This window comes from Manis pentadactyla, chromosome 2 (assembly GCF_030020395.1).
Source record: "Manis pentadactyla isolate mManPen7 chromosome 2, mManPen7.hap1, whole genome shotgun sequence".
Classification (NCBI taxonomy): domain Eukaryota; kingdom Metazoa; phylum Chordata; class Mammalia; order Pholidota; family Manidae; genus Manis; species Manis pentadactyla.
Window position 1 is genome coordinate 106,360,391 of NC_080020.1, and position 27,120 is coordinate 106,387,510.

The 27,120-nt window shown below is 35.5% G+C and overlaps 1 protein-coding gene across 1 annotated transcript in view; it reads left to right on the top strand.

Moving 5' to 3' along the window:
• The window catches only part of FGF10 (fibroblast growth factor 10), an 81,110-nt gene extending 56,421 nt beyond the window's left edge, over positions 1–24,689 (top strand). Inside the window, exons 2-3 of the mRNA XM_036910935.2 lie at positions 17,577–17,680; positions 21,741–24,689. Coding sequence (XP_036766830.1) covers positions 17,577–17,680; positions 21,741–21,938 — 302 coding nt within the window. The 3' untranslated portion in view covers positions 21,939–24,689. The remainder of the gene's footprint in view (positions 1–17,576; positions 17,681–21,740) is intronic.
• Positions 24,690–27,120: the final 2,431 nt, after the last annotated feature.

Consider the following 27,120-nt stretch of genomic DNA (forward strand, 5'->3'; position numbering starts at 1 on the left):
AGCCCCAATCCAACAGTTCTGACCTTGTGTAGGGGCGAACGTAATGTGCTCCTTGACCTGGGGAGAAGGCTGCACCTCTCCTGGAGGAACCACAGTGGCTGCCTCTTTATTTTTATTTTCTTAACTATACTGGGTGAGATTTCAGTTAAGGAGTTGGTGCCTCTGGCACCACCTCTACCTCCTCGTCTCCCCTGGCGTATCCTCCACCACTTCCAGAGCCAACGGCAAATCTCTCACCACCCCACAGAGCACCTCCATCTCCATTACCACTACCTCCTTTACCTTCTCCACATCACTTCGCAGCAATGCCATCTCAATTTTCAACAAATCTTTTACCTCCTCCGTGGCACCTTGCAGTTTGCATTTCCATGCTGCCTCTTCTTGTGCACCTTGCAGGAGCACATCCTTCTCCTTCACGGTCTTTGCCCCTTCCACAGTACCTTGCAGCACCATTGTCTCATTCTGCAAAAAATCCTTACCTCCTCCACAGCACCTTGAAGTGTGCTTCCTCACACTGCCTCTTCGCATACTTCTCACAGGGGTGCGTCCTTCTCCTCATGGCCTTTACCTCTTCCACAGTGCCTCACAGTGATGCCATCTCATTCTTCAATAGATCTTTTACTTCCTTCACAGCACTGCACAGCCTGCGTTCTTGTGCTGTCTCTTCTTGGGCTACCATAACATCCTTTACCATCTCCAAAGCACCTTGCAGAGATGCCACCTCAATCATCAATGAACTTTTTTCTTCCTTCATGACCTTTATCTCTTCTTGTGCTTCTCATAGGAATGCGTTCTTCTCCTTTATGGCCCTTAACACTGTGAGGAACAGCCAACCCTTGGTTCTCACTGCCTCACAGGCACTCTATTCTTCTATGAAATTCCCTGTTTTGCAGAGGGCCTCCCCTACTCCCTCAGGCATCACTTCTACCTCCCCCTAGTCCTTGGAGAGGCCCACTCCTCTAGGAGGCAAGCCACCTAGGACCACATGCCCAATGGGAGTTACCCGCTGAAGTACCCCTTCCATGAGGGCAGCTTATTCTGTATTTTTTTCGGTCTGCAACAAATCCTACCAGCTAACCCAATTGTCTCATCTGAGTGGGATTGTCCCCAGGCAAGTTCACTCTGGATCCGTTCAGACCAAATAACAACATTGGAACATTGGGGGTAAAAGGGTTTATACCAAGCTTTATGCTCACTGTGGCAGGTCGAGTGTTGGAGTTGCATATGCCTCTGGGGCATTCGCAGTCCCTCTCTGTCTCTGCCTCTGGCAGAGCAGTGGGTGGAGCTCTTTATATAGTAACACTGACAATAATGGCTCATTGCCAACGGGTGTGTAAGCAATAGCCTATACAGTAGGCCAATTACATCAACAAGTAGTTTAGAGTCAGGTAAGGATCCTGGCCATAGGAACTTTCATTTTCCCTTCAGGAAGTATGCTCATTTTGTGATATTTTTCTTTTAAATTATCATGTACATACTAGTGCTGATTGAGGTTGGCAGTATTGATGAAGTAGAAGACAGTGATGTCAAGTTAAAAACCTAGGGTCAAAATATGTCAGCCAATTAGGAAGACATCTGCTTCAACAGACAATCAATGAGATGTACCTATTTGCTAACAGTAAGAGCAAAATCTTCATCAGTAATATCAGTTCTTCAAATACGTCAAGAAGTTATTCTGAATAATAATCTACTTGAATTAATTTTCCTAATATGGTTTTCTCTTAAACTTTTAAAAAACATTTACTAACAGGTAAGAATGTCAGGTTTTAGAAAGATTATGGGAAATGTACAGAATCTAAGAAAGTGTCTTAAAGAAAATAACCTACTTTTTCTGCTATAATAAATTGGCCAGAAAATTATGTCTAACAAAAGAGTCACTGTGAAAATACTTTCTTCAACTTAAAAGTCAAAATACCTCTGACTTTCCAAAGTGATTGCCTTACACAGTAGTTAGCTAGCAAGGGAAATTGTGGGGGAAAAATCTATCAGATTCCAATGAGTAGTACACACCTCACTCTACAGGGATGCCAGTATTTTTGGAAGGGTTGAATGAAGGTGAAAGGAAAAAACATGAAAACAGTTTTCAATTACAGCCATTTAACAGTATAGCATGCACACCACATGAAATCTGTGAATGAGAACACAGCTAAGAAAATGTCTCTGAAGCTCTGTTTTTGGAAATTAAGTGTGTGTAACTGTAGAAGACATGTGGCACAAATCTGTGCAATTAGATCACATAGCCTAATATTGTAAATGTAATTATTATTAGCTGTTTTTGTCAATTGACAGGCCAGAGAAACAATAAAAATAAAAAGAGGAAGGCGTGAAATGGTTGTACTCTTACAGTAGCTTTTAAGTCTCAACATAAAGAAAAGACTTTGTCATCCTCTCCAGACTTAAAAGTATTGACTGAAAAAGCAAAAAGGGATGAGGAGGCTGTATGCTAGCAGAACGAAGATAGAACCTCCCACCTTACTGCAAAGCTGTTAAGCATTCAAGATGAAAACACCCATCAGGGTTCTAGAGTCAACAAGTAATTGTTTATATTTCAACATTTATGGCACACCTCAGTCCCTTCATATTCTTGACCAAGTTTCTGAGACAAAGAATATCCAGAGCGTGGACTGAGATACTGGACTTCATGGTTAGGGGACTTGTTTTTTAAAAGCTCTTGTAACATCTGTATTAGGAAAGGGAACAAAATGGTGGTTGGATTTTGCTGCTGTTGAAGCAGGTAAAATCTAGTAGGAAAAAATTAATTCTGGATTTAGGCTTGGGATTCTGTTTTATTCTTTCTCTTCCTCTTACATACAAGTCATAGTAGCTCTTTTTCTGCTCAATAGATGGATTTCATACACAGTATGCACCAAATATTTGTCAGTGTGATTTTCATAGGTTATATTTGATAACAGTCTCTCAAGGCAACCATTCATTACTTATGGTTGAATACACATTTACAATAATGTGAGGAATCAGTCTTCAGACTAGAGACCATGCAGAGGATGGAAGACAAACTGGGCAGTGGCAGAGGGGGCAGGGGTTGGAGAGGGGTGGCATGCTCCTTATTATTCATGCCTACCCTGGAAGGTCATGAACTGGTTTCTGATTTTACTCCACTGAGTACCTTGGGTAGAGTTGTCACCCTTGAATAAAAAGAGAATAACTGCCAGTGGAAAATAAGTTCATGGAAATTGAAACAGGTACTTTGTACATTAATTTCTTCAGAAAACTTACTGATTTGTTCATGATTATATATGGAGCATCTGCTTTAGGCTAGGTACTGGTAGTACAAATACAGCCCATAAAAAGAAATAAAAGAGCTTTCAATAAACTAAGGGCAAGTTGTGTCTCTTCCTACCGCCAGTCAAATTTGGTCTTCTCTTTCTTCACCATAGTTCTCACTTCCGCGAGGTGATTGAAGATCAGAGTTTTGAAAGAATCTAAAATCTACATGCTGAACATTGCTCTGTGATATGAAAATATGCCTAGTTCTTGTATCAATGCATCAAGAATTAAGTTCAGCTACTCAGTAGCTGTACCCTATTCATAAATAAATATTGCCTAATACAGACCTACTTCTGATTTCCATTTCCTTGGTATGCCATAGCTTAATCAAGCTTTTCAGTATTTTTGAGGCATGTCTGTTTTTTAACATTTACAACTGTATTTCTAACTGATTTGTCTAAGACAGATGTGCATGCTTCTATTCATCTATTTAATAACAGTGACTATGAAATGTATGCTATATTATGGGTCTTGAATTTCTGAGTCTGTTTTGGTAAAATATGGAGGCTTTAAATATATTCCCTACTAAAATTAAATTATGACACTAAATTTGACATCTATTTGGACATCATCTGTAAAGATTTTTAAAGGAAAACAAATAGAGTTTATTTTGAGTCTTACCCAAGAATAATCTACACTGAAATACTTCAATGTTTTTACTAAATTATATTACAATAACAATTTTTTTCTGGCTTATGAGAATTAGTAGGAGGAAACGTTTGCAGTAGAAATCAAATATTATGAACTGTTGAATGTTGCTTGTTCTATATAGGTTTTCAATTAATTCATTAACCTGACTTGCTAAAAAGGCAACCATTTAACCTAGAATTGAGTGTTGTCATTTTAATGACAACCTGATGAGTTATTTTCAAGTCTCTAGCTTCTGTTTTTCCCTATCCCGTATCTATGCAACAAAATTTTCATACCATAAATTATTATAAATTAGTTGTTTCATTTCAGTTGACTTTAATAATTCTTTGACAACACAATCTAGTTAGAATTGAGCAAGTCAATGAAAATTCCTTCTTGCAATTGATCATATGATTTAGATGATATTGAGTCTTTGGGGGAGGAATGTTTTCATATTTTGACAAATAAATATAAGTGGAAACCTTTCTTCAAAATGTAATATTTTGGAGCTTTACCCAGATGGACAGAGGTATACTACAAAGTTTAAGACAAACTTTGGATTTCTTTGAATACTGTTTTTTTTTTCTTTTTTCAAAATTGAAAAGGCTTTAACAATTTTGGATAGAATTTGAATTGAGAAAATGAGACATCTGCAATTAGCATGGTTTGGATATGTATTTTAATGCAAGATAAACAAAATCCAGTCAGTCCAATGATCTTATTTCTCTCAGAGTTTCTTCTCTTCAGCTTTTAGTGTTTGGTTTCCTCTTTATCTCTCTTTTTTTTCCTTAATCTGAATCCCAGAAATAATATATGCAGAAGAACTAATACATAGTAGTTGTAATCTATCTTCTACTCTTAAATGCTGACCTTTTAGCATGTTTTATTTAGAACAGTTTACTAAGATTTTCACTAAGATGAGTATGAAACACCACCTATCTGAAAGATATATATATGTTCTCCACACATTTGCATCTAGGTATTTTTTAAACCTCTCCTAATGTTTCTGTTGATTATGGGGACCACCACTTATATATAATCCTCCCTTACCCATCAGTTTTCACTTTCAAACTTGAATCAGCTGGATCATATTTTATTTTAAAGACTATGTGCACCTTCTCAAAAGCATACTCGTTTAAACAAATTTAAGCACTGATTTTTAAATAAGATGTGATATTGAGATAACTCCTGGTCATTGTCCACCATGGGAAAACAGATATGGCAAAGAAGAACTCATTTTGTCTAATATTTCTTTACAGATAGCTTATTAACTCAAGAATTAATGAAAACAACAAAAATATTCAATGAGAGTTTAAAAACACATATAACATTCCATTTCCCATGTATAATTACAAAGAACAATAAAGATTATATGTTGGGTTCTAATATCAATCTGTAGTTGCATTTCACTAAAGAAAAAGTAACACCTTTACACTCACATGTAGTTGTTAATTTTATCTGTTCTTAGAACATTTCCTGCTAGTCTTATGTTGTTTTCCCATGTTGTCTATACTAATTCAAATGTCTCTTACACTGAGCTCCAATCTTTGCTTTTATGCTGTCTCCAAATACCATTTTTAAAGTACTAGGAAAACCCTTTACATTAATTTCTATAAAGTATTTCCTCCAATGTGCTCTGAAAAATCCTGGTTGTGTGCTTTACTAGTGATCCAAACTGAATATGTGATGCTGTCTTCTGTTACCAACTTAAGAGATGTGTTTTCTTTGCCAGCTATGTGTTATGACAATGGCAGGGCAGTTCCATGAATTTAGGGGATTAAGAATCACTTCCACCTATGTGTATGGCCAAGAAGGGCCACCTTCTGTCCAGAGGGACATAAGCTTCCTGAGTATCTTGATTAAACATCCCCCTTTAAGCAGAAACCAGGATTCCTTATTGCCAATCTCATGATTACAGAAATACATAATTTTATATATGGCAAATGGATCAATGTTTCAGTTTGGCAAGCATATAAAATGGGCAAATTGTTTTTTTGCACAAACAAAAATACACATAACAACAGTAGCATTTCTATTTCTTAACAAGTATTATAACTTCCCACTAAGTAATACAGAATCTTTCAAAGAGTTGAGAAACTAATAACATTTAATTCCATATGAAGTTTAAAGGTTGGCAAATTTACAGTTGTACACATGTTCAAAGCAACCTTGAGCTTGAATCCTAAAACTTGCTCTACATTAAGTATTTAAACTAACTACTTAGGGCTGTTCATGCTTAGCTAATCTGTGAACACTTCGATGCATCAGGGAAGATATTTTCTTGCCAGAAACACAACATCAAGATATGCTCCACTCACCCATTTTATCCCTTTCATAAATTGAGGAGGAAAGGTATTCTATATTGTGTTTAACTGTATTAAAGAAATTCATAAAACCTTTAGTGAATGTAGTAGACATTTTATAGAAGTATCTTTAGGATAGATATCTACATTGACATGATGATCATTTAGTGAACTATGCCATGAATTAATTCCTCTAACCCTTTATGTTAACTTAAAAATTTTTTTTCCTTTATAAGTAATGTGTAATGGTCAAGCTCAACTAGAATGAATTGTTTCAGTGTTATAAACAAGATAAATTAGTCTTTAAAACATTAAGTAGATATGAAATCTTTGCCTAGCTGCCAACAGTTTGTAAATGTTTATCAGAGCCTCATGATGTGGTAGAAAGAACATGTTTTAACTATTTATTTAAGGCTGTAAGTAATTTTCTAGAGGTGCTTGGGTAAGTCCCTCAATGTCCCTGGGTCTCCCAGTGTCATCTGTCACAGAAGAAAATCAGATGAACCAGACAGTCTCCAGATTTCATCAAGCTCTTCAGACTCTACAGTTTGCTAAGACCTAGCTTTGTCTTAACCTTAAATGATCTGAACTTTTCTTACTAAAGAAAAAAAAGAGACTAGGTTTTCTTATTTAATAATTTTAACTAATTTTGAGGCTTTGAAATTTGTGCTTTAGACTGATCAGAAGTTTTGATGGAACATAGGCTATTTCTCAAAATAAACTATAATGACTTAGGTTTTTTACAGTTTGTAGTATTATAATTAATATGCCTACCTATGGTTCTTTATAATAAAAGATCTAATTTGGGGAGTTTGGTGTGCTTTTATTAGAGCATAACAAATTTCTAGTATTATTTTACATTCTCTATAGATTTTTCCAGCAGCAATAAGATTGCAGTGATTGGCTCTTGTTGCTAGTTTCTGATACTTTTAATGTTAGTTCAGTGTCAATGGTTAAATTACAATACTGGTCTATTAAATAAAGCCTTGAACTGAGAAGTTTTCTAGAATATGCCACTGTACTCATCAATAAGGCCAAGCTCATCACTGCATTTATCCTATGACTTAAAGTACCAGAGCTTTTTTTAATGTAAAAGGTCATTTGGCTCTGTAGCAAATTGGGAATGATGTGTCTGATTTAGAGATGGTAAGGATTTTCTGCTAATGCAGGTCCTGTTTCTGTCTGCAATTCTAAATGAATGTCAAGGGTATCTGAAAGAACTGTAGCTGATAGAGAAACTAAATAGCTCTATTACATTATGCTGAAAAGGCAGTTGGAGTCTATAATAGTACAAAGTAGCCCACTCTGGTATCTACCTTTCAAGGGTGGTGAAATCATTCAAGAGCAAATATATGCCTTTAACTCTGTGTGGAGGGTGAAGGAACAAGTGAATCCCTACTAAAGCAATTTCTTGGCAATCAGTATAATTTAAAAGGGCTATATAATCCCTTAATTCTTAGAGTGTCAACATAATTAGCCCTATAAGAATGCGTATAAAATACTTAAAGGAGTAATTGAAAGCACAAGTTCCCACCAACATTTCTACAGTCTTATTGAGAAGAAAATTAAGATTCTGATAATAATCTTATTGCAGATCTTTAAAAAACTGGCCATAGGCAGCAGTGTAGTATATCTGCACACAAATTCCAAATCTACATTATCAGTTATGCAAATGTTGAGTCCCACACTTAACAAAAACAAGCAAAAGAAAACCCCATATGTCTTTCCATAGTCTTTAAAAATTTCTCTTTGATGTTAAGCTGCTAACATTATTTGTGTCTTTTCCTATTTGTGGTCTGCTTCTCTGCACATTTCTGCCAATGCTTTTCTATATCAAAGGTCTGCTCTGATTCTGAATTGTAGTATGTAGAACAGTGTGTGGTCCTTGGACCAGCAGAATCAGCATTGCCTGGGAACTTGCTAGAAATGCTAATTCTCCACCCCCATCCCAGATCTACTAGATCAAAAATCACAGCAATATGTGTTTAAACAAGCCTTCCAAATGATTCTGATGCATACTCAAGCTTGACAGCTGCTAGTATAGAAAGACTTAGTTAACTTGCCACCACTCTGTTTCAGCGCACAGTAAATACCTGTTCAATACCCACTTTCCATGATTCTATGCAATCCTGTGAGCTGTAGGCAATTAGTCCCAATTTGTAAATGAGGAAATGAGGATACAGGGAGCATAATTGATTTATCCAAGTTACACAGCTAGTTAAGTAGCAGAGCTAAGAGTGTTAGCCAAGTTCTTTTCTTTCAGAGCTACCACTTAATTCCCTTTCATTTGCACCTAAACTCTGCTATTAATTTCATCACATTAAATGTGACTTTGCTGCTCCCTTTTTAAAATTGTGTATGTCTGTATTAGCTGCTTCACTGTGTGTGTGTGTGTGTGTGTGTGTGTGTGTGTGTGTGTGTGTGTGTGTTTGTGTGTGTGTGTGTGTGAAGCGAGAGAGAGGGTAAAAGGGAGAGAAAAGAGATGGGAAAATAAATAGGTAATACAAAAAATAAAATTAATCCCACAAAGGTTGCTGTTGTTCCCATTATTCTTAACACATAGCAATATACAATTACATAGGTTTTCAAAAACCCATCCTCTTCTTTTTTTTTTTTTTTTTTGAGGAATTTCTGAGTTCTTTATTTTATTTCATTGATTTACATGTTTATCACTTTGCTAATATCATAGTCTTTATTATACAGTTAACCCTTGAACAATGCAGAAGTTAGAGGCACAGATCACCCACTCACACACAGTCAAAAATCCATATACCTTTTGACTTCCTGAATCAACTACTAATAGCCTACTGTTGATTTTATAGTAGCAAATGATAAAATAGACTAGTATTTACAAATATGCATTCATGACATACCTAGATTTTTATTAATTCTATTGATATTTTTAGGCTATGCAGTTTGTGAGTTTTTTATCTCCAATCTCCCAAATGTTTCCAATATATTTATTGAAAACTCTGCATATATGTGAACCTATGTAATTCAAACCTACGTTGTTCAAAGATTAAGTGTAATTACATAATAGTTTTTAAAATAAGTTTTTTAAAAATAGTTTATTCATTTTTGTTCCTTTAACTCTTAAACGCATTTTAAAATAATACTTTCTGTATCTACAAAATTCATCCTAGGATTGTGAGAGTAACTGGGTTAGAATTACATATCAATTTCAGTACAACTAGGATTATATTAGTTAGCTGAGGCTGCCATAACAAAATACCATTAACTGAGTAGCTTAAACAACAGAAATTATTTTATCACAGTTTCAGGAGGCTGGAGGTCCAAGATCAGGGTGCCAGGAGGTCAGGTTCTTGTGAGGATTCCCTTCCTGTCTTGCAGCTGGTTGCCTTATTGCTGTGTCCTCCCATAAAGAGGAGAGGATGTTAGCTCTCTGGTGTCTCACCTTATAAAGGTAATAATCTCATCATGAAGGCCCCAGATTGATGATTTCATATAAACCTAAATACGTCCCAAAGGCCTCACCTCCAAATACCATCACATTGTTGGGCAGGGCTTGAGAAATGTAGTGATATTCTGAAGTAGACACCAAATAATTATGATGTCAAGAAGACAGTGTATTTATCAAGTGAATCTGGCACATGATACATTATTCTGTGATTGAAGACAATTTTGAAAGAAATAATGGGCAAGATTTCATCCTTTGCAGAGCCTCCATCAACCATCTCAGCAGCAGTTCCAAAGGACTTTCTTAACTCCATGTTAAAGAAACTATATTGCTAGTATCCTGCATAGCAGGCCTGGCTCCAGGTCACAGCGCTCCCTCTTCCCTACTTCGGCGGGAGGGCTCTTCATCCTCTTCTTTTTTACATTAACCACTTGTGGACTATTTTACTGGGTACATGCAAACCATGAATTCAGTGACAGTTTTCCATTCCATAATCACCATGAGACTTCTTTGAGTTTATGGAATTGTCAGGCAAACAAACAAACAAACAAAACCCAGCACCAGACAAGTGTTAAAGGTGGTGAAAAGGATTTTATCCAGATGACTGCCCTCAGGGAGCGAGACTGCTGAACTCAAGCTAAGACAAAGGTAACTGAGGGTTTTAAGTGAGAATAGATAGGGAACAAAGAGGGATTACAGAGAAGAGAAAAGGATGAGACAAAAAGAGGCTAGAGATTAGGCAGAAAAAAAAATTATAGAAGAGAGTAAATGGAGAACTACTGAAAATGGTCTGACAAGGTGGGTTGGGACAATGTACAATACTCAGTTTGGCAGCACTGTGTTTACTAATGCAAAGACTCAGCACAGGGTTTGGTGTCATTTTTAGGGACACAGGCTAGTGCAGGTGGAAGCCAGGCTAACGTTTGCTTAAGTCTTTTAGCACAAGAGTTCAGGAAGGTCCTTTGTGCTGTGTAGGAGTTCAACAGTTCACATAATGTGTTGAGGCTTCACTTAATTTAGCTCTGTCTCACTTTAAAGACAGGAGAAAACACTGTTATTTGAAAGATTTCTAATTATTATGATGGAAATTATTTAGATATTTAAAACTGCTATGTATTTTTTCTAGACATGATCATACACAGACCTAGAATCTATTGGACTTCCTAGATGTAGAGTAGCATTTCACTATCAAGAATCATGTTTGGAATCATGTTCTCAACAAGTTAAATGGTGTAAATGAACTACCTACCAGCTGAAATAATTGCTGTATAATTTTGTCAACACCAGTATTTATGAAGCAAAATTATATACCATTAGATCATTTGCAAATTTGTCTAATTTTTACAACATAGGAAAAATCGCTACATTTGTGTCATCATAGACATAAAAGGTAAAACTAAGGTAGCTTTTTCTAGACATAAAGGTAAATGTGTTTATGTTTCCCCAAGAATTTTAACATGACATTTGGGTAGATGTCCATTCTCTGGAATATAACTGAGAACCTATCAAGAAGAGATCCTAGGGTTTCTATACAAAACCTCATGTCCCGTACTCAGAGAAGAGCATTGCCAAACTTTGCCCATATTTTTGACTCAAGTCTAACAAAATTACATGTTAGTCTATCAGCTTGTTTTCATGTAGGTTACTCAGGATCTCCTGAGAACATTCTACTTTCACAGCAGAGAAAGTCATCAGAGCTAAAGTTGACAACCCTGAGTCATCAAGAAAAACATTAAATTTTGATCAGTAATCTCCTTATATAAACAAGGAAATGAGTGAACTTGAAGATTTAGGTGGTAAATTATTTTTTAATAAGTAAATTCTAAGACTGGTAAGTTATCTAGAAAATTAATGTATGAGTAAGTTAATCCTCTTGTGTTTAACTAAACAATATGCCTTCCTAAAATACTTTTGAAACCTAAAATTCAAGTGTTTGCTAGAATATGGAGACAAATATTTAAAATAGGTAAAATTATCTTTAGCATTGCCTTTGTTATTTTGCTATTTTCAAATTTATTCAATAAGGCCTGAGGTAGTCAAAAGAAAATGGGTTTTGGATCCAAACACTGAGTCTATCATACCCCAGTGAGTATTATCCCCACCAATTTACTTAATTTCTCCAAGGCTGTTTTAACATTTATAGAATAAAATGCTTACCTGATATATTTTGTGAAGATTAAGTGAAATATGAATGAGACTTGAAACTATATGACACATGAGAGGCTTTATCAGTTCTTGATTTTTGTGCTACTACTATGTTTAAACTAAACCTACCACAAATGGTGCTTCTCTTAAGCAAGAATGTTCACTTAATTAGCAACCTCACAAACTAGATAGCCTTTCAGGTACATATTTGAGATCCCTTTTATCACAATTTTAATAATGAAAGTTGCAGAACCATACATATATCATTTAGAACATTTAAAGGAGTTTCAAATTTATAATAATTTACCTACAAATGTTAACACTTATATTTTGTAATTCACTGACTTTTCCTTTAAACCATACACATTTTGGCATTTCCTTTTACTTTTATTTTCATTTATTTCAATGTGGTATTATTAATTCATCACAAGGTTTTGCACATATGACTGTACTGTCAAAAGAAAAAAATTTTGTATTTACTGAATACCCAGTTTTCCTTTACTCAACCAGCCATGGGACTAACCACTAACTGAACACACAGTAAAAACTAGGCACTGCTCTTAAAAAAAAATTAGATGAAGGCCACTGTGATTGCAATAGTTCTTTGAGAAAGATACACAGTTAAGGATACAAGACCCATAGAGATTCTGAACTGAAGACCACATTTGGAGTCATTTAGCCCCAAAATCTTGGGTATGGCAATAGAATCTCTGAGGTATACAGTGTGAATGTAATCACCATCCCGGACAGCTCCTTAAGTTTTTCTGTATCAGGATATAATAGATCCATTTGGGACACTTGAAAACAATTCATGAGAAAGATTTACAGATGTTAGGAATTTGTATACTACAGTATATTAATCATGAGATGTTTTAGCACATTGACTAAAATGATCAAACTAAAGAGTATTATAAACTATCTTGAGTTAAAATGTTTAGAGAAAAGTAACAGACATGACTGATTCTAAATTCATGAGGCTCTGACATTTATTGAGCTGCTTCCAAATTCCACAACAAATTTTTTTGAAAAGTATGTTCCTTACTTGGGGAGGCACCACTGCTACTCAATGAGGCAGAATCCTTAGTTTATCCAAGAGTAGCCCCCACGAAGCACAACAGTTTGGGAGAGCCCACTGTGGCTTAAGCACACACTGAACTCCCTTCTTTCTTCATGCCTTTCTCTGTCACTTTCCTCTGCCTAGAATATTCCCCTCATCTTTCCAAATACCCACCTATTAAAATCCTACTCTTGAAAGGTTCACCTCAAAAACCAAACATCTTCTTGAGGACAGTAACTTTACAATGTAAAGCCATGGCAACACAATTTCTCTCTCATATGATATATGTTCTTTGTATTGTAATTAACTTAATTATTAATGTTCTTACCCTACCAAGTTTTAAAACTCCTTGAAGGTAAAGACTCTCTCTTCAAGTTTGTCTTTGCATCCTCCATGGTGAGAGCTAACACAAACCCTGCACACTAGCCAAACTAATTTACTCAAATAATGATTCCTTTACATATCCATGTTCTTTTTACCTAGGAGAGGATAATAGGATTTTGCATTTATTTTTTATGTCTAGCTTTCCCTCTGTCTGTATCCATTCTATTAAAATTCTACTTGCCTTTCACTTTCTACTATTGTGTCCATAAAAAATATATGTATATTTAAGGAGAAAGTTGCCATCCAGGCCAATAGCTTGTTTGCCGAAAAAGAGAAATAGTCTTGGTGCCAGTCTTGGTCCCACATGATGGCTGGAGGGCTAGTGGATCAGATCCTTCTCTCCTAGAGAGGTGCGAGAAGCATAAACTGGGAAAGACACTTATAAATAACCTTCCTCAGATTAGCCACTCAAAGATTCATCAGAACATAACTCAGGCCCTGCAAGTGAAATGAAAAGGTGAATTCCATAAAATTTTTGTCTTATAGATTATTTCCTTTTGCAGTTCATCAGTTTGTAAAATCATCCCCATTACTATGGTGATCAGATGCATGTTATGGAGAAAGTAGAACTAGCCCATTAATAGGATTAATAATCACTTGTAATGTTGATTTATCAAACTGCACTATTTAGGATTTCAAATATTACTTCAAATAAACTATAGAGTACTATTATTTACTTAAAGGAATTTGCTAAATGTTGGCTTCTTCAGCTTTTTAAAGTTAGATATTTTTAGATGAAATAATTCTTATTTGCCAAAATCTAAGGATTTTTTTCTACCCCAGATGACTGATTGTTGAGTCTGACTTAACTCCCCAACCTTACTTCTCACAAACTCCGGTGTTCTTCTTTGTTTTCTAGTTGGCAAACCAACCTCTGATGATATTTCTGAAAACACCATACTGCTTCACCTTAATTCTTTGGCTCAGATCTTCCCATATTTCCCCTTGATGCTTTTTACTCAATCTTCAAAACACAGTTCAGGGCTCATGTCCAATAATAGTAAGTGTGCCCTGACACCCTAGCCCATATGGACTGCCTTCATCTTCCTCCACTGCCTTCCATCTTAGCTCTTACTACTGCTTGATATGTTTGATTGTAATACACTGTGTATTTGTCTTTTATTCACAATAGAACACAGACTTCTAAGAGGAGAGCCATTAACTTATTTGATTTCATATTCCCATATCCTAAAGAAAATCTCTACTCATCATAGTCTTCTCCTACGTGTTTGAATGAAACAGTCCAAAAGCCCTTAAATAGATTATACCACCTGGGACATCCATCTCTTCAGAGACATCAAAACTGATGTAGTTACAACTTAATATAAATAATGGTATTTCACTACAAGAATGTATATTTAAGTTTACAAAATACCTTACATGTGAATGGGAAATATAATTTTTACGTTCCCTTTTACTGATGATATAATTTTCAGGAGTTAGCAGTAATTTTTATAACTTTTAGTGTGGAGATAATTGTAGATACACATAAATTGTAAGAAATTCAAAGAGACCCTCTATGCTCTCTCACTCTATCCTAGAATCCTGTTCTTCAATTGGCATTTAATTTTGCATCAAAGTACACATGTACAGAACTATTAGTTATTAATCTAACAGCCCTCAAACAAAATTCTGGTGTTCCTTTCCATAAGTACTTTTTAAAAACTGATCCTCCTCACCAAAAAACATAGAACACTGAAGAAAATCCTTCCAAAAAATAGACAGGTGTTCTAGACTTGAGTCCCTCAGAAGGTCACTCTCATATTCACAGGTGCTTATCATAAAAGGCATTGTCTATTACCTACAAGATTATCAAATCATAATTTGCTGACAGATGGTATATCCAAAAAATTATTTTCAGAATATGAAAGGCCCTTAAATCACCTAGGTCTTCCCTCTTTCTGTTTTGAAGCATAATAAACCTTTCAAGGTAGACTTAATTGGTTGAGAGTGGGAAAAATGGTTAATTCATTGATGGAATCTTTGAATACTGAGTTCCTATTTTGTGCAAAATAGAAAGAAAGATGCAGGGGTTTCGAAGTTAAATATGATCTGCCATGTGCGATGCATTCTTAAAATTACCAGTCAAGGATTTGGCAATATTTATATCATAATGTTTTTCCTTTTGTCAACTCAGTCTGTTACTATAGCTTAATCCCAGGACTTCCTGTTCACCTTCAAAAGTTTTGGTTTATTCTTGGCTGAAATCATCCTTCATTCTTTTCATCCTAACAATTGCCAGTTACAAAAGCCTACACAGAGAACACTTTGCAACTTGCTGACAGGGCTTAGTTGCCTCTTAGGCAAAGTAAAAATACCAGTCTAAATATTTTGCCCCAAATTTCTACCTCTTGCCTTGCTCTGTATGTCCTACTTGTGACAAATTAAATATAGTATGTTAGATTTCCTTCTCTGACTCAGACATTACCCTCTGTGGCATGCCTATTAAAGACTACTACTGTGGGTAAAATTGCAACATTTCCAGAATCTCTCTCCTGGCCTTTGTGCATCACCATATCAGAAGGTGTTTCCAAGGGGTGGAGAGAAGTAGTCCATCTTCATATCAATAGGTAATTACAAGAGGGAGCAAGAGCATATCTGGATCTGAGAGGTTAGGTGGGGCCCCTTTTTTCTGCAGCTGGGTCATGACAGACATGGGCGAGCAGAAGTGGACGACTGTTTGTAAGCGATAAACAGATTTCTCCCACTTTATTTCTCCCTTTGACTGTTCTTGGTTTCAAAGGTATTTTGCCCCAGGATTTTCCCCCCAGAAGTTACAACCACCTTGGGTAATTTTGTCAGACAGCTTTCCCGCAGGATTCCTTGTGAGAATGGGAAAGAGTAAGGACATGTGATGGAGAGCAAGAGAATCTGAAAGTCAGACGCTTAGGTGTTAGATCCATCATTGTTGACCTATGTCACTTTCTCATCTTGTGTGGGAGTTATATCACCTCAATATCCTCCATTTTTTCATCTGTAATTGGAAATAATAATACCTTCTTAGAGGAGTGTTGTGAGAATTAAAGAAATAAACTACGAGAAAAATACTTATTAAAATATGCAAAAAAAATGTGTATTTGTTCATACCTTGAAGGCAATTACCAGGATAAGGAAACAGGATGTTAAGAATACTGAGACTTCACAATCTTCCCTTGGTTTGAGATTGCCAATTGAGATCTATCTCTGTTAATGAGAGGGTGTGCTACATTAGATTAGAGACTTTTTACAGGATGCATGGACAGAATGGCCAACGGCATGTAGGGCTGGCACAAGTCTCTCTGGTCATGTCAGCTTTGCAATGGGGGAACTCAAGGATGTCTACTGGCCTCCACATGGCTCATCAAGCTCTGAAGGTAGAGGAGGAAAGAAAGTATTCAAATCTTAAGAACAAGCCACTCTTTCCCCATGGAAATAATATGAACACTATTTGTCAACCACATTTAGGATGGTGTTTCTTGTAATAGGTAATGCATGATAAATGGTAAACACAATCAACTTTCAGATTTTATGGGCTAAGCCAATGGGAATCTGTATGTTCTGTTTTGGATTTATACAGCTTATTGAAGAAGTTCCAAAATCTAGAACTGTTAGAAAACTTCCTTCTAATAATAATTAAGGAGGCATTAAGCTCTAGGTAAGTTCTAGTTATTTTATATTTATCATTTCATTTAATCCTCACAACAAGACTATGAAAGAGGTACTGTTATATTGCCCATTTTTACAAATGAAATGGAGACATAAGCAGTTTTAAAATGCTGATGGATTTTTTTCCCAGTGCAAAAAAAGTGATTCTGCTAATTTAAAGACAATGTTGATGTTGGGATTGGTCTTTCTGTATTTTAGAATGTCAACACATTCTCCAAAAATGAATTTATCAGTTAAATGTAGCCAAGAGATTTAGTTTATCTAAGTGTCCTACAAAGAAGAAATAGTTTACCACTGTTCTTACAGACTGAGGTAAATCTAGCATATTATTGACATATGCTATAGATTTAACTTAATACCATAGTACAGATGTGTGCCCTGATAAGTTTTTGTGAAATCTAGGCTAAGATGAATAGTGTTGTTTCAATATTTATGGAGTTGAAAATGCAGAGTTAGCGAAGGAAGCATTCTAATTAAAACAATACTTCCCCTTACATGTTAGAGTAAAATGTAGGGGAATTCCTTTAAAGGCTATTTGTTTCTATATAGCTGCTGGGTTTTTAGATACATTGAAAGAGGTTTGGGGTTTTTTAATCTTTTGATTTTAGAACCATCAAAAATTAAACTCAATATTTCTTCTGATTTTTCTTTCTTTCAACTAAATTTATGTGACTTTTTAAACTTTAATCTTTTTTGTTGTATGTTTTAGGTATCCTGGAGATAACTTCAGTGGAAATCGGAGTTGTTGCTGTCAAAGCCATTAACAGCAACTATTACTTAGCCATGAACAAGAAGGGGAAACTCTATGGCTCAGTAAGTATTCTGCTTTAATTTTCAAAAGCCACTGCAGTAAATCAGTACCATAGTTTTGGAACATTTCCCCCAGATACTGAATAGCTTTGTTATCATTCTTTTGCCAGTAAATAGAACCACACTGGGCTGGTCACCAGAGTTTAAGGCTGGCAAAGCAGCTCTTCCAGCTCTCTGATCTCTGTTGGTGACCCAGTAGTCTAACACATAGGCTGTTGCTGGCATTTGTCAGCCAATGTTCTGAACAGCTAACCGGTCATACTCGTGGGGAAGCATGTGATCACGCACTGCAAACAACTTGGAGAAGAATCATTGAAAACCAAGATCTCGAATTGAGTAAAAAAACCATATATTATGTGTGTGTTATAGCTGAAGATAAAACAGGGGCTTGGTGTTTTGTATTCTATTAAAATCTGAAACAGGGAGACATACCAAGAAAATCATCATTTTGTGTGCTATTCAATGAAGTCCAGATTTTTATTTACCTAGAGAATAGTCATTAATTCAATTACGGAGCTGGTAGCCAGCCAGTGCTTTGGGTACATATATTCCTGTGTTTCATAGCAAGTATTAAGAATGCCACTTTAAAATGTATAAATAAACTTATTTTATTCATTAGCATAAGGATGACTGCAGAGCCTGTCTAGAGCCAACAGCTCTCAAACTTGACTATGTATCAGAATCACTGGAAGGATTAATTAAAACACACTCCCAGATTTTCTGATTCAGTAAGGATCTCACAGGGTCTAAGAGTCTGCAATTTTAACCTGATGCTGCAGGTTTGATAACCATAATTTGAAAACCATGGCTATTATTACAGAAGAACCTTGTATTTCACTCACATCAGGTCCACTTGTAATTGGGGAGTCAGGCACACTTAGGATCAGTCCCTTTGGCTAAGGTACATGCTTTTTACATGCTGATAATGGGCGGGGTGGTTCAAAGGAAGTTAAGTTTTGCTATTATGTGTTGCTCTGCTAATGAATGAGCTTGCAAGAGTGATGGGTCAGTTTAAAAAATGTTTCCATTTGGGGGTCCACAGCATAATCACTTTTGAAGATTTTTTTTTGTTTTTCTTTTCAATGAGTATGACTGAATCCCTGCTTAATCTACTATATGTCATAATTACTGGGCAAGAGGACCAGGTTTAATGAGATACTGATACAATTAGTCAAAACCAAAGCATTAAAGTGAAGACCCCTAATATGGATTTAGATTGAGAGAAAAATGTAAACCATTTTAATTTCAATAAAATTTTTAAATAATTTTAACTGATAAGGCATACTTCTTTAAAAAGGTGACATCAAGGAAAAATGGGTAACTCTCAAATAAACTGTGTCATGAAAATATTTAATACTTTTCCTCCCACTTTCCCCTTTTTTTCTTCTCTCACAACACAGTTCATGTTCTGTGCTATGCTGTCTCTTGAGCCCTATGGTATGGATATTATTTCATTCCATCTCTATAACCAAACTAGATGCCCAATTGCTTTCTCTCACATCCACCCATTTTCATTATCTGCAAGAGATTTATCTGATTTTCTCTCACTGATTTGTTTATTGCTGACTGTTTTCTCCCAATAGATTATGAGCGTCAAGAGGGCAGTGTCTGCCTTGTCCCCGACTATAGCCTCAGCCCCTAGAACCACCTAGAGCACAGAGCTGTACAATGCATAAATCCACCTATTCTAGGGGCTCAGCCCACCACAGCCTATACTCCACTTCCGGATGTCTCAGAAAGAAGCCCATCCTCTAACCATGGTGCTCTGTTTTTGTGATTTTGCATTGCCACCGGGAAGAATAAAATTTTATGTTTTGTTCAAATTACATGAAAAATCTACTCAACTGAATATCCTGCTCAGGGATAGGATATGATAGGAACTCTGCATCTAAAGGCTTATACCATCAAAATGTATGAGTACACACCCAATATAATTCTGTATATCAAATGATAACTCATATCATCACTTTTTTTCAGTTAATTTCCATTTACTCCAAAAGCCTTCTTGAAACAATCAGTTAGGCAAATACCAGAGTGATTGATTAAATCAGCTGTATATTCTAAATCTCTTGCATATTTTCCTCTATTCCCTTTTGAGAAATGTATCTCTTTCTTATATTTTTATTATTCCTTCTCTGAACAATGCATCTATTGTATTCTGAGTTTTCTCCTGATTAATGGAATTAGGAAAATAAGTTGTAAAACTGAATTTAAATAGAACAGGCCCTCACAGGGCATGATTTAAGAACCAAAGAAATTTAACAGGTATCCTAAGGAAATTCAACTTTTTTTCTAAACCACCCAAACCCTACTTTTAAGATGTTTCTCTAGCTTAGTTTTTTTAAACTTTAATACTTGTGATTCATCTAAATGCTATAAATGATATTCTTAGGTCCCTCCTCCAGAGATTCTAATATAACATTTGAGATTATATATATATGAAGTATATGAATGAAGTACCTTACTTCAAGAAACATTGCTCTGTAAATTTATTTCTTGAAGGAAAAATAATTAAGCATCCACTGCTACTTTTCTATACATAGCTCTATTTCAAATATAAAATCATCTGAAATAATCTTAATCCTCCCACTGTCTCTAAATGGCCCCACCTTATGAAATAAATATAATTATCCATATAAAAAATCTCTGCTTTGAAAACTATATAGTTTTACACAAACTAAGATAAACAGAAAAAAGTAAACCAATAAGAAGGATTTATACTTTTAATGTGGAATTTTTTGTTGTATTAAAATCCTAATCTTAAATAATTTACCTTTCCTTCTTACTTTCAACCAAATAAATCATCATTTGTTACATTTAAATATTGTACAGGACAAATTCCATAAAACAAAGTTTAAACTAGTAACATTAACATAAAATATGCCAGTGTATGATGGTTCTGATAATGTTTGAAATGATTATCTAGCTAACAGAAACCTGGATATTTAAATATATACATATCCAGGAATTGGGAATTTAATAGAAACTTTTTAAAGTCCTGAGGTGAGAGAAAGTGTTTGAACTGCCCAGCAGAGGCCTCAACTGAAGGATACATACAAGGCCCTTGGATTGGATGGAGAAGATAGAACTAGAGAGCAGAAGCCCCAGATCTATAGCTCCCTAACTCCTTTAGTGCAGGTGCAAGGGAAGAAGGACATTTCTGAAGCCAAAGGCTTGAGGTTAGTGAGGTACCTTCCCTTCATTATTAACTCCAGAGTGAGACCCTGTATTTACAGAATGAATGAGACATCAAATTTTGTCCCAAAAGATCTCCTTAAAAATACATGGTCACATGAAATGAAGCCAAAGGAACTGTGGCTGTGGAGGGGAATTTCCCAGGTAAAGTCTCCAGGGTCACACAATATGTGCAGCGCTCCTCACCACGTTTATAATTTCTTTGATATGGTAATTCACAAAGCAAAGTGTTTCATATCCTGATTTTTAATCATTCCTAGACCTTGGAGTAAAACCTATCACAATTCCGCATTATAGAAAATTGTAAATAATTTATAAATTTGAGAAATCTGGTATTTGAAATGGAGGAAGACATCTCCCTGTCCCTCCCCAGGCTCTTGGTTACCTAGAACAATTAGGATTTTGCTATAAGATCTGATTTCTTATCATTGTGGGTGTATTTACTGTGAATTTTATAGGTATAATTTGCAAACTTGATAAGCCCACCTTATTAATATTTCCTGTAATTCTCTTTTTCCCATGAGACCCCCCTGATCATTACTCTGAAAAAAGGCGTATTAGATTGTTTGCTTCTTACCCTCATTCTAGGACTTAAACCATGTCATATTCTAAGCATACCAGCTTTTTAGAAGGGCCTGCATATGTGGTTATGATGATCGACTACAATGGATTGTGAGCATTCAAAGGCAGAATCTGTTTTGTGGTTGAGTTTTAGTCTTTTGTTGTTGACGGTGTATATTAAGTGCACAGTTTGTGTCTAAAGGCAACAAAAAACAAAATCCTTGACCTGGAGTTCTCTGATGGTCTGTGTCAAATTGAATCAAGTATCATCCACATAGGCATAAAAGATTTTGTTTTTCCTTTGCAGAAAGAATTCAACAATGACTGTAAGCTGAAGGAGAGGATAGAGGAAAATGGATACAACACCTACGCGTCCTTTAATTGGCAGCACAACGGGAGGCAAATGTACGTGGCACTGAATGGAAAAGGCGCTCCAAGGAGAGGACAGAAAACACGAAGGAAAAACACCTCTGCTCATTTTCTTCCAATGGTGGTACACTCATAGAGGAGCACACTGTTTGTGGATACAGTAGAACCAAAGGCTCTTTTGTCAGAAATAGTTGATATTCTTCACGAAGACAGCAGCTCAAAAGGCAAGGACACACTGCAGATATCTGCTTGCTTGAAAGAAAGGAAGTCTTTCAAGGTTTCTGTACTCACTGCTGACATATGACATTCTTTTAATTAGTTCTGTGTCACACCTTATAATTGAGATATAAGCAGATCAAATGGGATGGAAATTATGTCTAAGCAAACAACATTATGGCTGGGTTTTTGGTTAAGCTTTTGTTCCTGTTTTTTAACCTCTGAGACAGAACTTAAAGGACATGGAACAATCTGTTGAATGATCTTCGGGAAAGTTATTTATGGAATACGGACTCATATCAAAGACTTTCACTGCTCATTCAAGCCTAGTGATTCAATGAGCAGTAAGACACACAAGAATTTACTGGAAAGCACTTGGGTCATATTATATGCACAACCAAAGAAGCTTTGGGAGTGGCATCATGGAAGAATCAGATAGAATTTAAAAATCTAAACATGTTAGTATAAAACTGTTCTAAAAAAACAAATAGTATGGTATGCTTGTGCATTCTGCCTTCATCCCTTTCTATTTCTCTCTAAGTTATTTATTTAATAGGATGTTAAATATCTTTTGGGGTTTTAAAGAGTATCCTCAGCAGCTGCCCTCTGATTTACCTTTTCTTTTTCTGCAGCACACCACGTGCACATTCATGACAAAGTGTTTTCAAAACTTGGCAAACACTTCAAGAACAGGAGATGAGATTGGGGAAGCAGTGTGAGTGCCCGTGCACTGTCAGTTGACTTGATTTGCACTTCTGCAATAAGAACCACTAACAAAAATATGACAGTTCTGTGGCATGGCTTGACTGGGGGATCTCTGCAATCATTTAGAAACATCTATCACTCTTAAGGCTTCTTTTTTTAACAAATAGACAAGAAGGCCAAAATCTTCTCTTTCATTACATCAATGGGTCTCTAAGAAAACACTAAAAGAAGGGAATTTATTGTTAGATACATTTCAGTAGCCTAGCCTCATTATTTACTAATGAGTTTTTGCCGTATGTCACAATGGTAAGTGATGAAGAGGCTGTCTGCATATTAAGAACCCTGTATAAGTCCTACATAGTGCATCTCCCCCAAAGAAATATGAAGAAATTTGTTATGAAGTGCAACTCTCCCAGGGGCTTAAACTGAGCAAATATATTCTGGTATATGTGTAACTATATACTGAAACCTGTTCAAGCTGTATGATCTAGTCTTACAATACCAAATAAAACTTACATTGTGTAAATTTAAAGAGCTTCGGAAGGTTCGATAATGTAACCGTATTGAAATTCATTTGTTAGAGCAGGTATAGAAAAACAATACATGCGTGTACCAGTCATCACCACATTGTATTCCACTAAATAAATACATAAGCCTTATTTGCAGTGTCTGTAGTGATAAAAAAGAAGTGTAGAAAAATACTATTTGTTCTAAATACTTTAAGTGATAACTATAAGATTATATTGATGCTGCAGTTTTTTTACCTTCATATTTCTTGTTTTGAAAAGGTCTGTTTATTTTTATTGTTTGGACACAGTATTTTGGTACAAGGGAAAGACTCACTAAATGAGTCTTTTTTACTAAAGTTTAACCTCTAGAAAGGCTGGTGTTTGTGATCCACTCTTATAACTTAATTGTGTCAATGCTTAACCAGAACTTTCAGTTAATCTGTTATTTAAGAATTAGCTTTATTAAGAAACTTTCCCATAAAATAATCCCATATTTTTCTCATTCCTTAAAAAAGTTGAGATTTCAAAAGAAATGCATTTGAGGCAGAGTGTTTTAGCTTATGGCTAAAGTTGCATTTCATGGCACCTGGCTTCCAACTTGCTTTATGACAGATGGGATTCTAAAAATGTTGAATTTTTGTGGTTGGACTCTGTATGTTAAAAATTAATTGGCAGCTGAGTGTATAGGAAAGCTATAATGTGATGCATTCCTATCAGAACTTGATTATCTTTGTTCTTTTATTTTAAAATAATAATTGTACCTGACACATGAACATGGACCACCCACAACCAAAATGAAATGTTTGATGAGATAAATACAAATACAGTATTAGATGACCCCGGTAACAGCAAATAGGGCACAAATTAGATTCGAATTTCACATAGCCATTTAGATTACCAAAGAGACTGTGTGTAAACAGTCATCATTATAGTACCCAAAACACTGAAACAGCTTCTAGCAAAATGTATCAAAGCTTGCAGAAACCAAAAGTACAAAACATCTCACTCTCCTCTCCCCCTCAACACACACACACACATCCACAGAGATAAAGGCAAAAACAGTTTGGTAAGGAGAAATGAGATTCTCTTGCATTTAAAAATGGCATCTCTGCCCAATATTGAGATAAAATTCTGGTCCCCTTTGCAGCTGGATTGTTCTACTGGAGGAAAAGCAGCTCCAGTCCTGAATGTTGTATGTTTAAAAAAAAAAAAGCATCATAGTTTTGGGAGTACTGCCTCTGCAGGAAGTGTGGCCCCTGGCCACAATGTCAAAGTGTGTCAGCTACAAATGTGTGTCTATCTGAGTGTTGGTTCTGAGGATAAAGATAAAGAATCCCTCATAAAGATAGAGAATCCCTCCCTCCTCCTACCTCCCAAAAACCTCCCAAAAGGCTGAACAGTGTATTGTATGTTACATTTAAATAAATCAATAAAAATGCTGGGAAAAGAAAATAAAACTATTGTCTTTGTTTGTTTTCTTAGCCTAAACTATACCTGGTAATAAAGAAAGAAAAGCAAGTGTATGCATGGCAGGATGTGGTTAAATGCCCCACAGCCCCAAACAACAACAACAGAAGAAAAAAAAAAATCACTCAAACTTTCGTAAGGTTTCTTTAATGTTTTACATGTGTGAGTCAGCTATCCTTAGTCTAACAACAACCAAATGCTTTCCATTTTTCCTAAGTATTCAGGTCCACCTAGTTTACACAGTGGATAAAAAAGGATGAATTGGAAACAAGGATGGCTTGTGAAACAATGAAAGACTTTTGGAGGGAAGCCAGGAGGCTGCAAAATATGATTTCAAGAGGATAGAATAGGCCAATGAATTTCATTTGAAAAGTAGGGAGAAAAAAATACATAATAATGCAAGTTGGGTCCAGAGACCAAGCAAGATTTTGGACACTACCTCAATAGATCAGTATTAATGCTGCACAGTTCTAATAATGGATGGTATTAATTCAGGGATTTTGATCATTCAGCAGAAATAAAATTTACCTTTTCCTTATCAGTGAATACTTTAACTGGACCAAATTTTGTTCAAATAAAGATATCTATAGGAAGTCATGAAATATTTAAGTGAAGTTATCTAGTGCTTTAGAAGTAACACATTTACGTGCAAATAAATACCATGTTGATAAAGAATTCTTGTCTTTCACTAGACAGGACTTTTTCAGCTTAAACTAAAGAGTAAGAAAAAAAGAGGGATTTTGGAAGAACACTGGAGAGAAAGGGGTAACTCTGAGTTCCATCAGAACTGAGATGTGAAGCAATTAAACTCCACTTCCTCTCAGGCACTCATTTCCTCTTACTTATGATTGGCTTATTTGCTTGGCTACAATTTACATCCAGTTCTTTCCATCTTCGAAACCCAGAACCTCTTTTTCTCAAGACCCCAAAATGGAAACATCTAAGTCTGACTCTTACTGGCCAGGTTAGGATAACACCAACCTCTAGAACAATCAGTAGGAAAAGGCACATGGGCATTGTGATTGGCCAAGCTTCGGTCACATGACCACAGAGCTATAAGGTGCAGATTTTGGAGGCCACACCGTTGGAACTAGTGAAGAACAGTGTACCAAGGAAAAGCGGCGTTGGGCAGGTGAGAAAGCAAAAATGATTCTTAGCTATCACTATTTAAATGAAACTACTTATTTAAATATATATCTTCCAATTTTGCATTTTCCACTTATTTGAGCTCATCTATTTGTTCAAATAAGAGTGGTCTCATGGTTTCTCTTTTATGAATTTTTTTTTTAGAAAGGAAAAATTGCATTGTTTGCTTAGGTTAGGTTTGGTTTAGCTTTAAAGCCAAGAATAGGGCCCTGAATATAGCCAGGCTTACTATAATTCTTTAAACTTTATAGTATGACAACTGAGATGAGTGAAAGTTTTCACTGAATAAAAAGGTGGTCCTTTTACCAAATATCAAACTATATCACAAAATAAGTATTTCTTTAAGTCATTCCAAGAGTATGTATTAGTACTTTAAGTATATCAACACAAAGAAAAAAATCTGTAACTCAAATGCCATTAGTTTTTCTAAAAAATTGTAAAAGAAAAAAGAAAAACCCCACTTTGTGTCTTTTACTATGTATTGTATACGTTCAATATGAGACAAAAGAAAATTTTGCATTTCTCTTTTCTTTTGATTAAACAATCATAAGACACAAAATGCCTTTGCAAGTGAATAATCTACTGAAACCACCTTTACAAATAACATGTATTAGGTAAAATGGAATAATCATGATCAAACTAATGCGATCAAAGGAATTGGTCTCATTACTAAGTGACTGACTAATAATGAACATTTCCATGTGGCTGTTCCATAGCAGCTAAGAACAGCAATTCCATACTCAAAGAAAAGCCATATGCCAACCATATATGCATGTGGCATGTATTATCTTACACGTTTTATTATCCTCCACAAAAGAACCTATGTTCATTTTTTAATATAGGCAACTGCATCCTCTAGAGATGAGCAAAACAAATGAAGAATCAAAACAACCCATGTTCCTCATTACAACTGAAAATTGAACATATTCTTTTGCACAACTTAGGCAGTGACCCCAGCTGTAGAAAAACCAACCCATCTAAAGTTTGGTTTTAATTACCTTATGTACATCATAAATGCTTAAATAATCTTATAATTTTTGAAGTTATTTAGTTATCATTTCTGTGGTTAATTTAAGCTGCTGACAATGCAAATATTCTTAAGTCTTTCAAGGAGCAGTAAATTAAAATAAGTGTTTCATGTGAAATTATAAATCAAAAAAAGACTGTTTTTTACGATTACAAGACATTTGGGTTAGAGGTCACTTATCAGTTCAACTCAACATGAAAATATTTTAGCATCTAGTATTTAAACACCAGAGTTTCTTTCAATAGCCA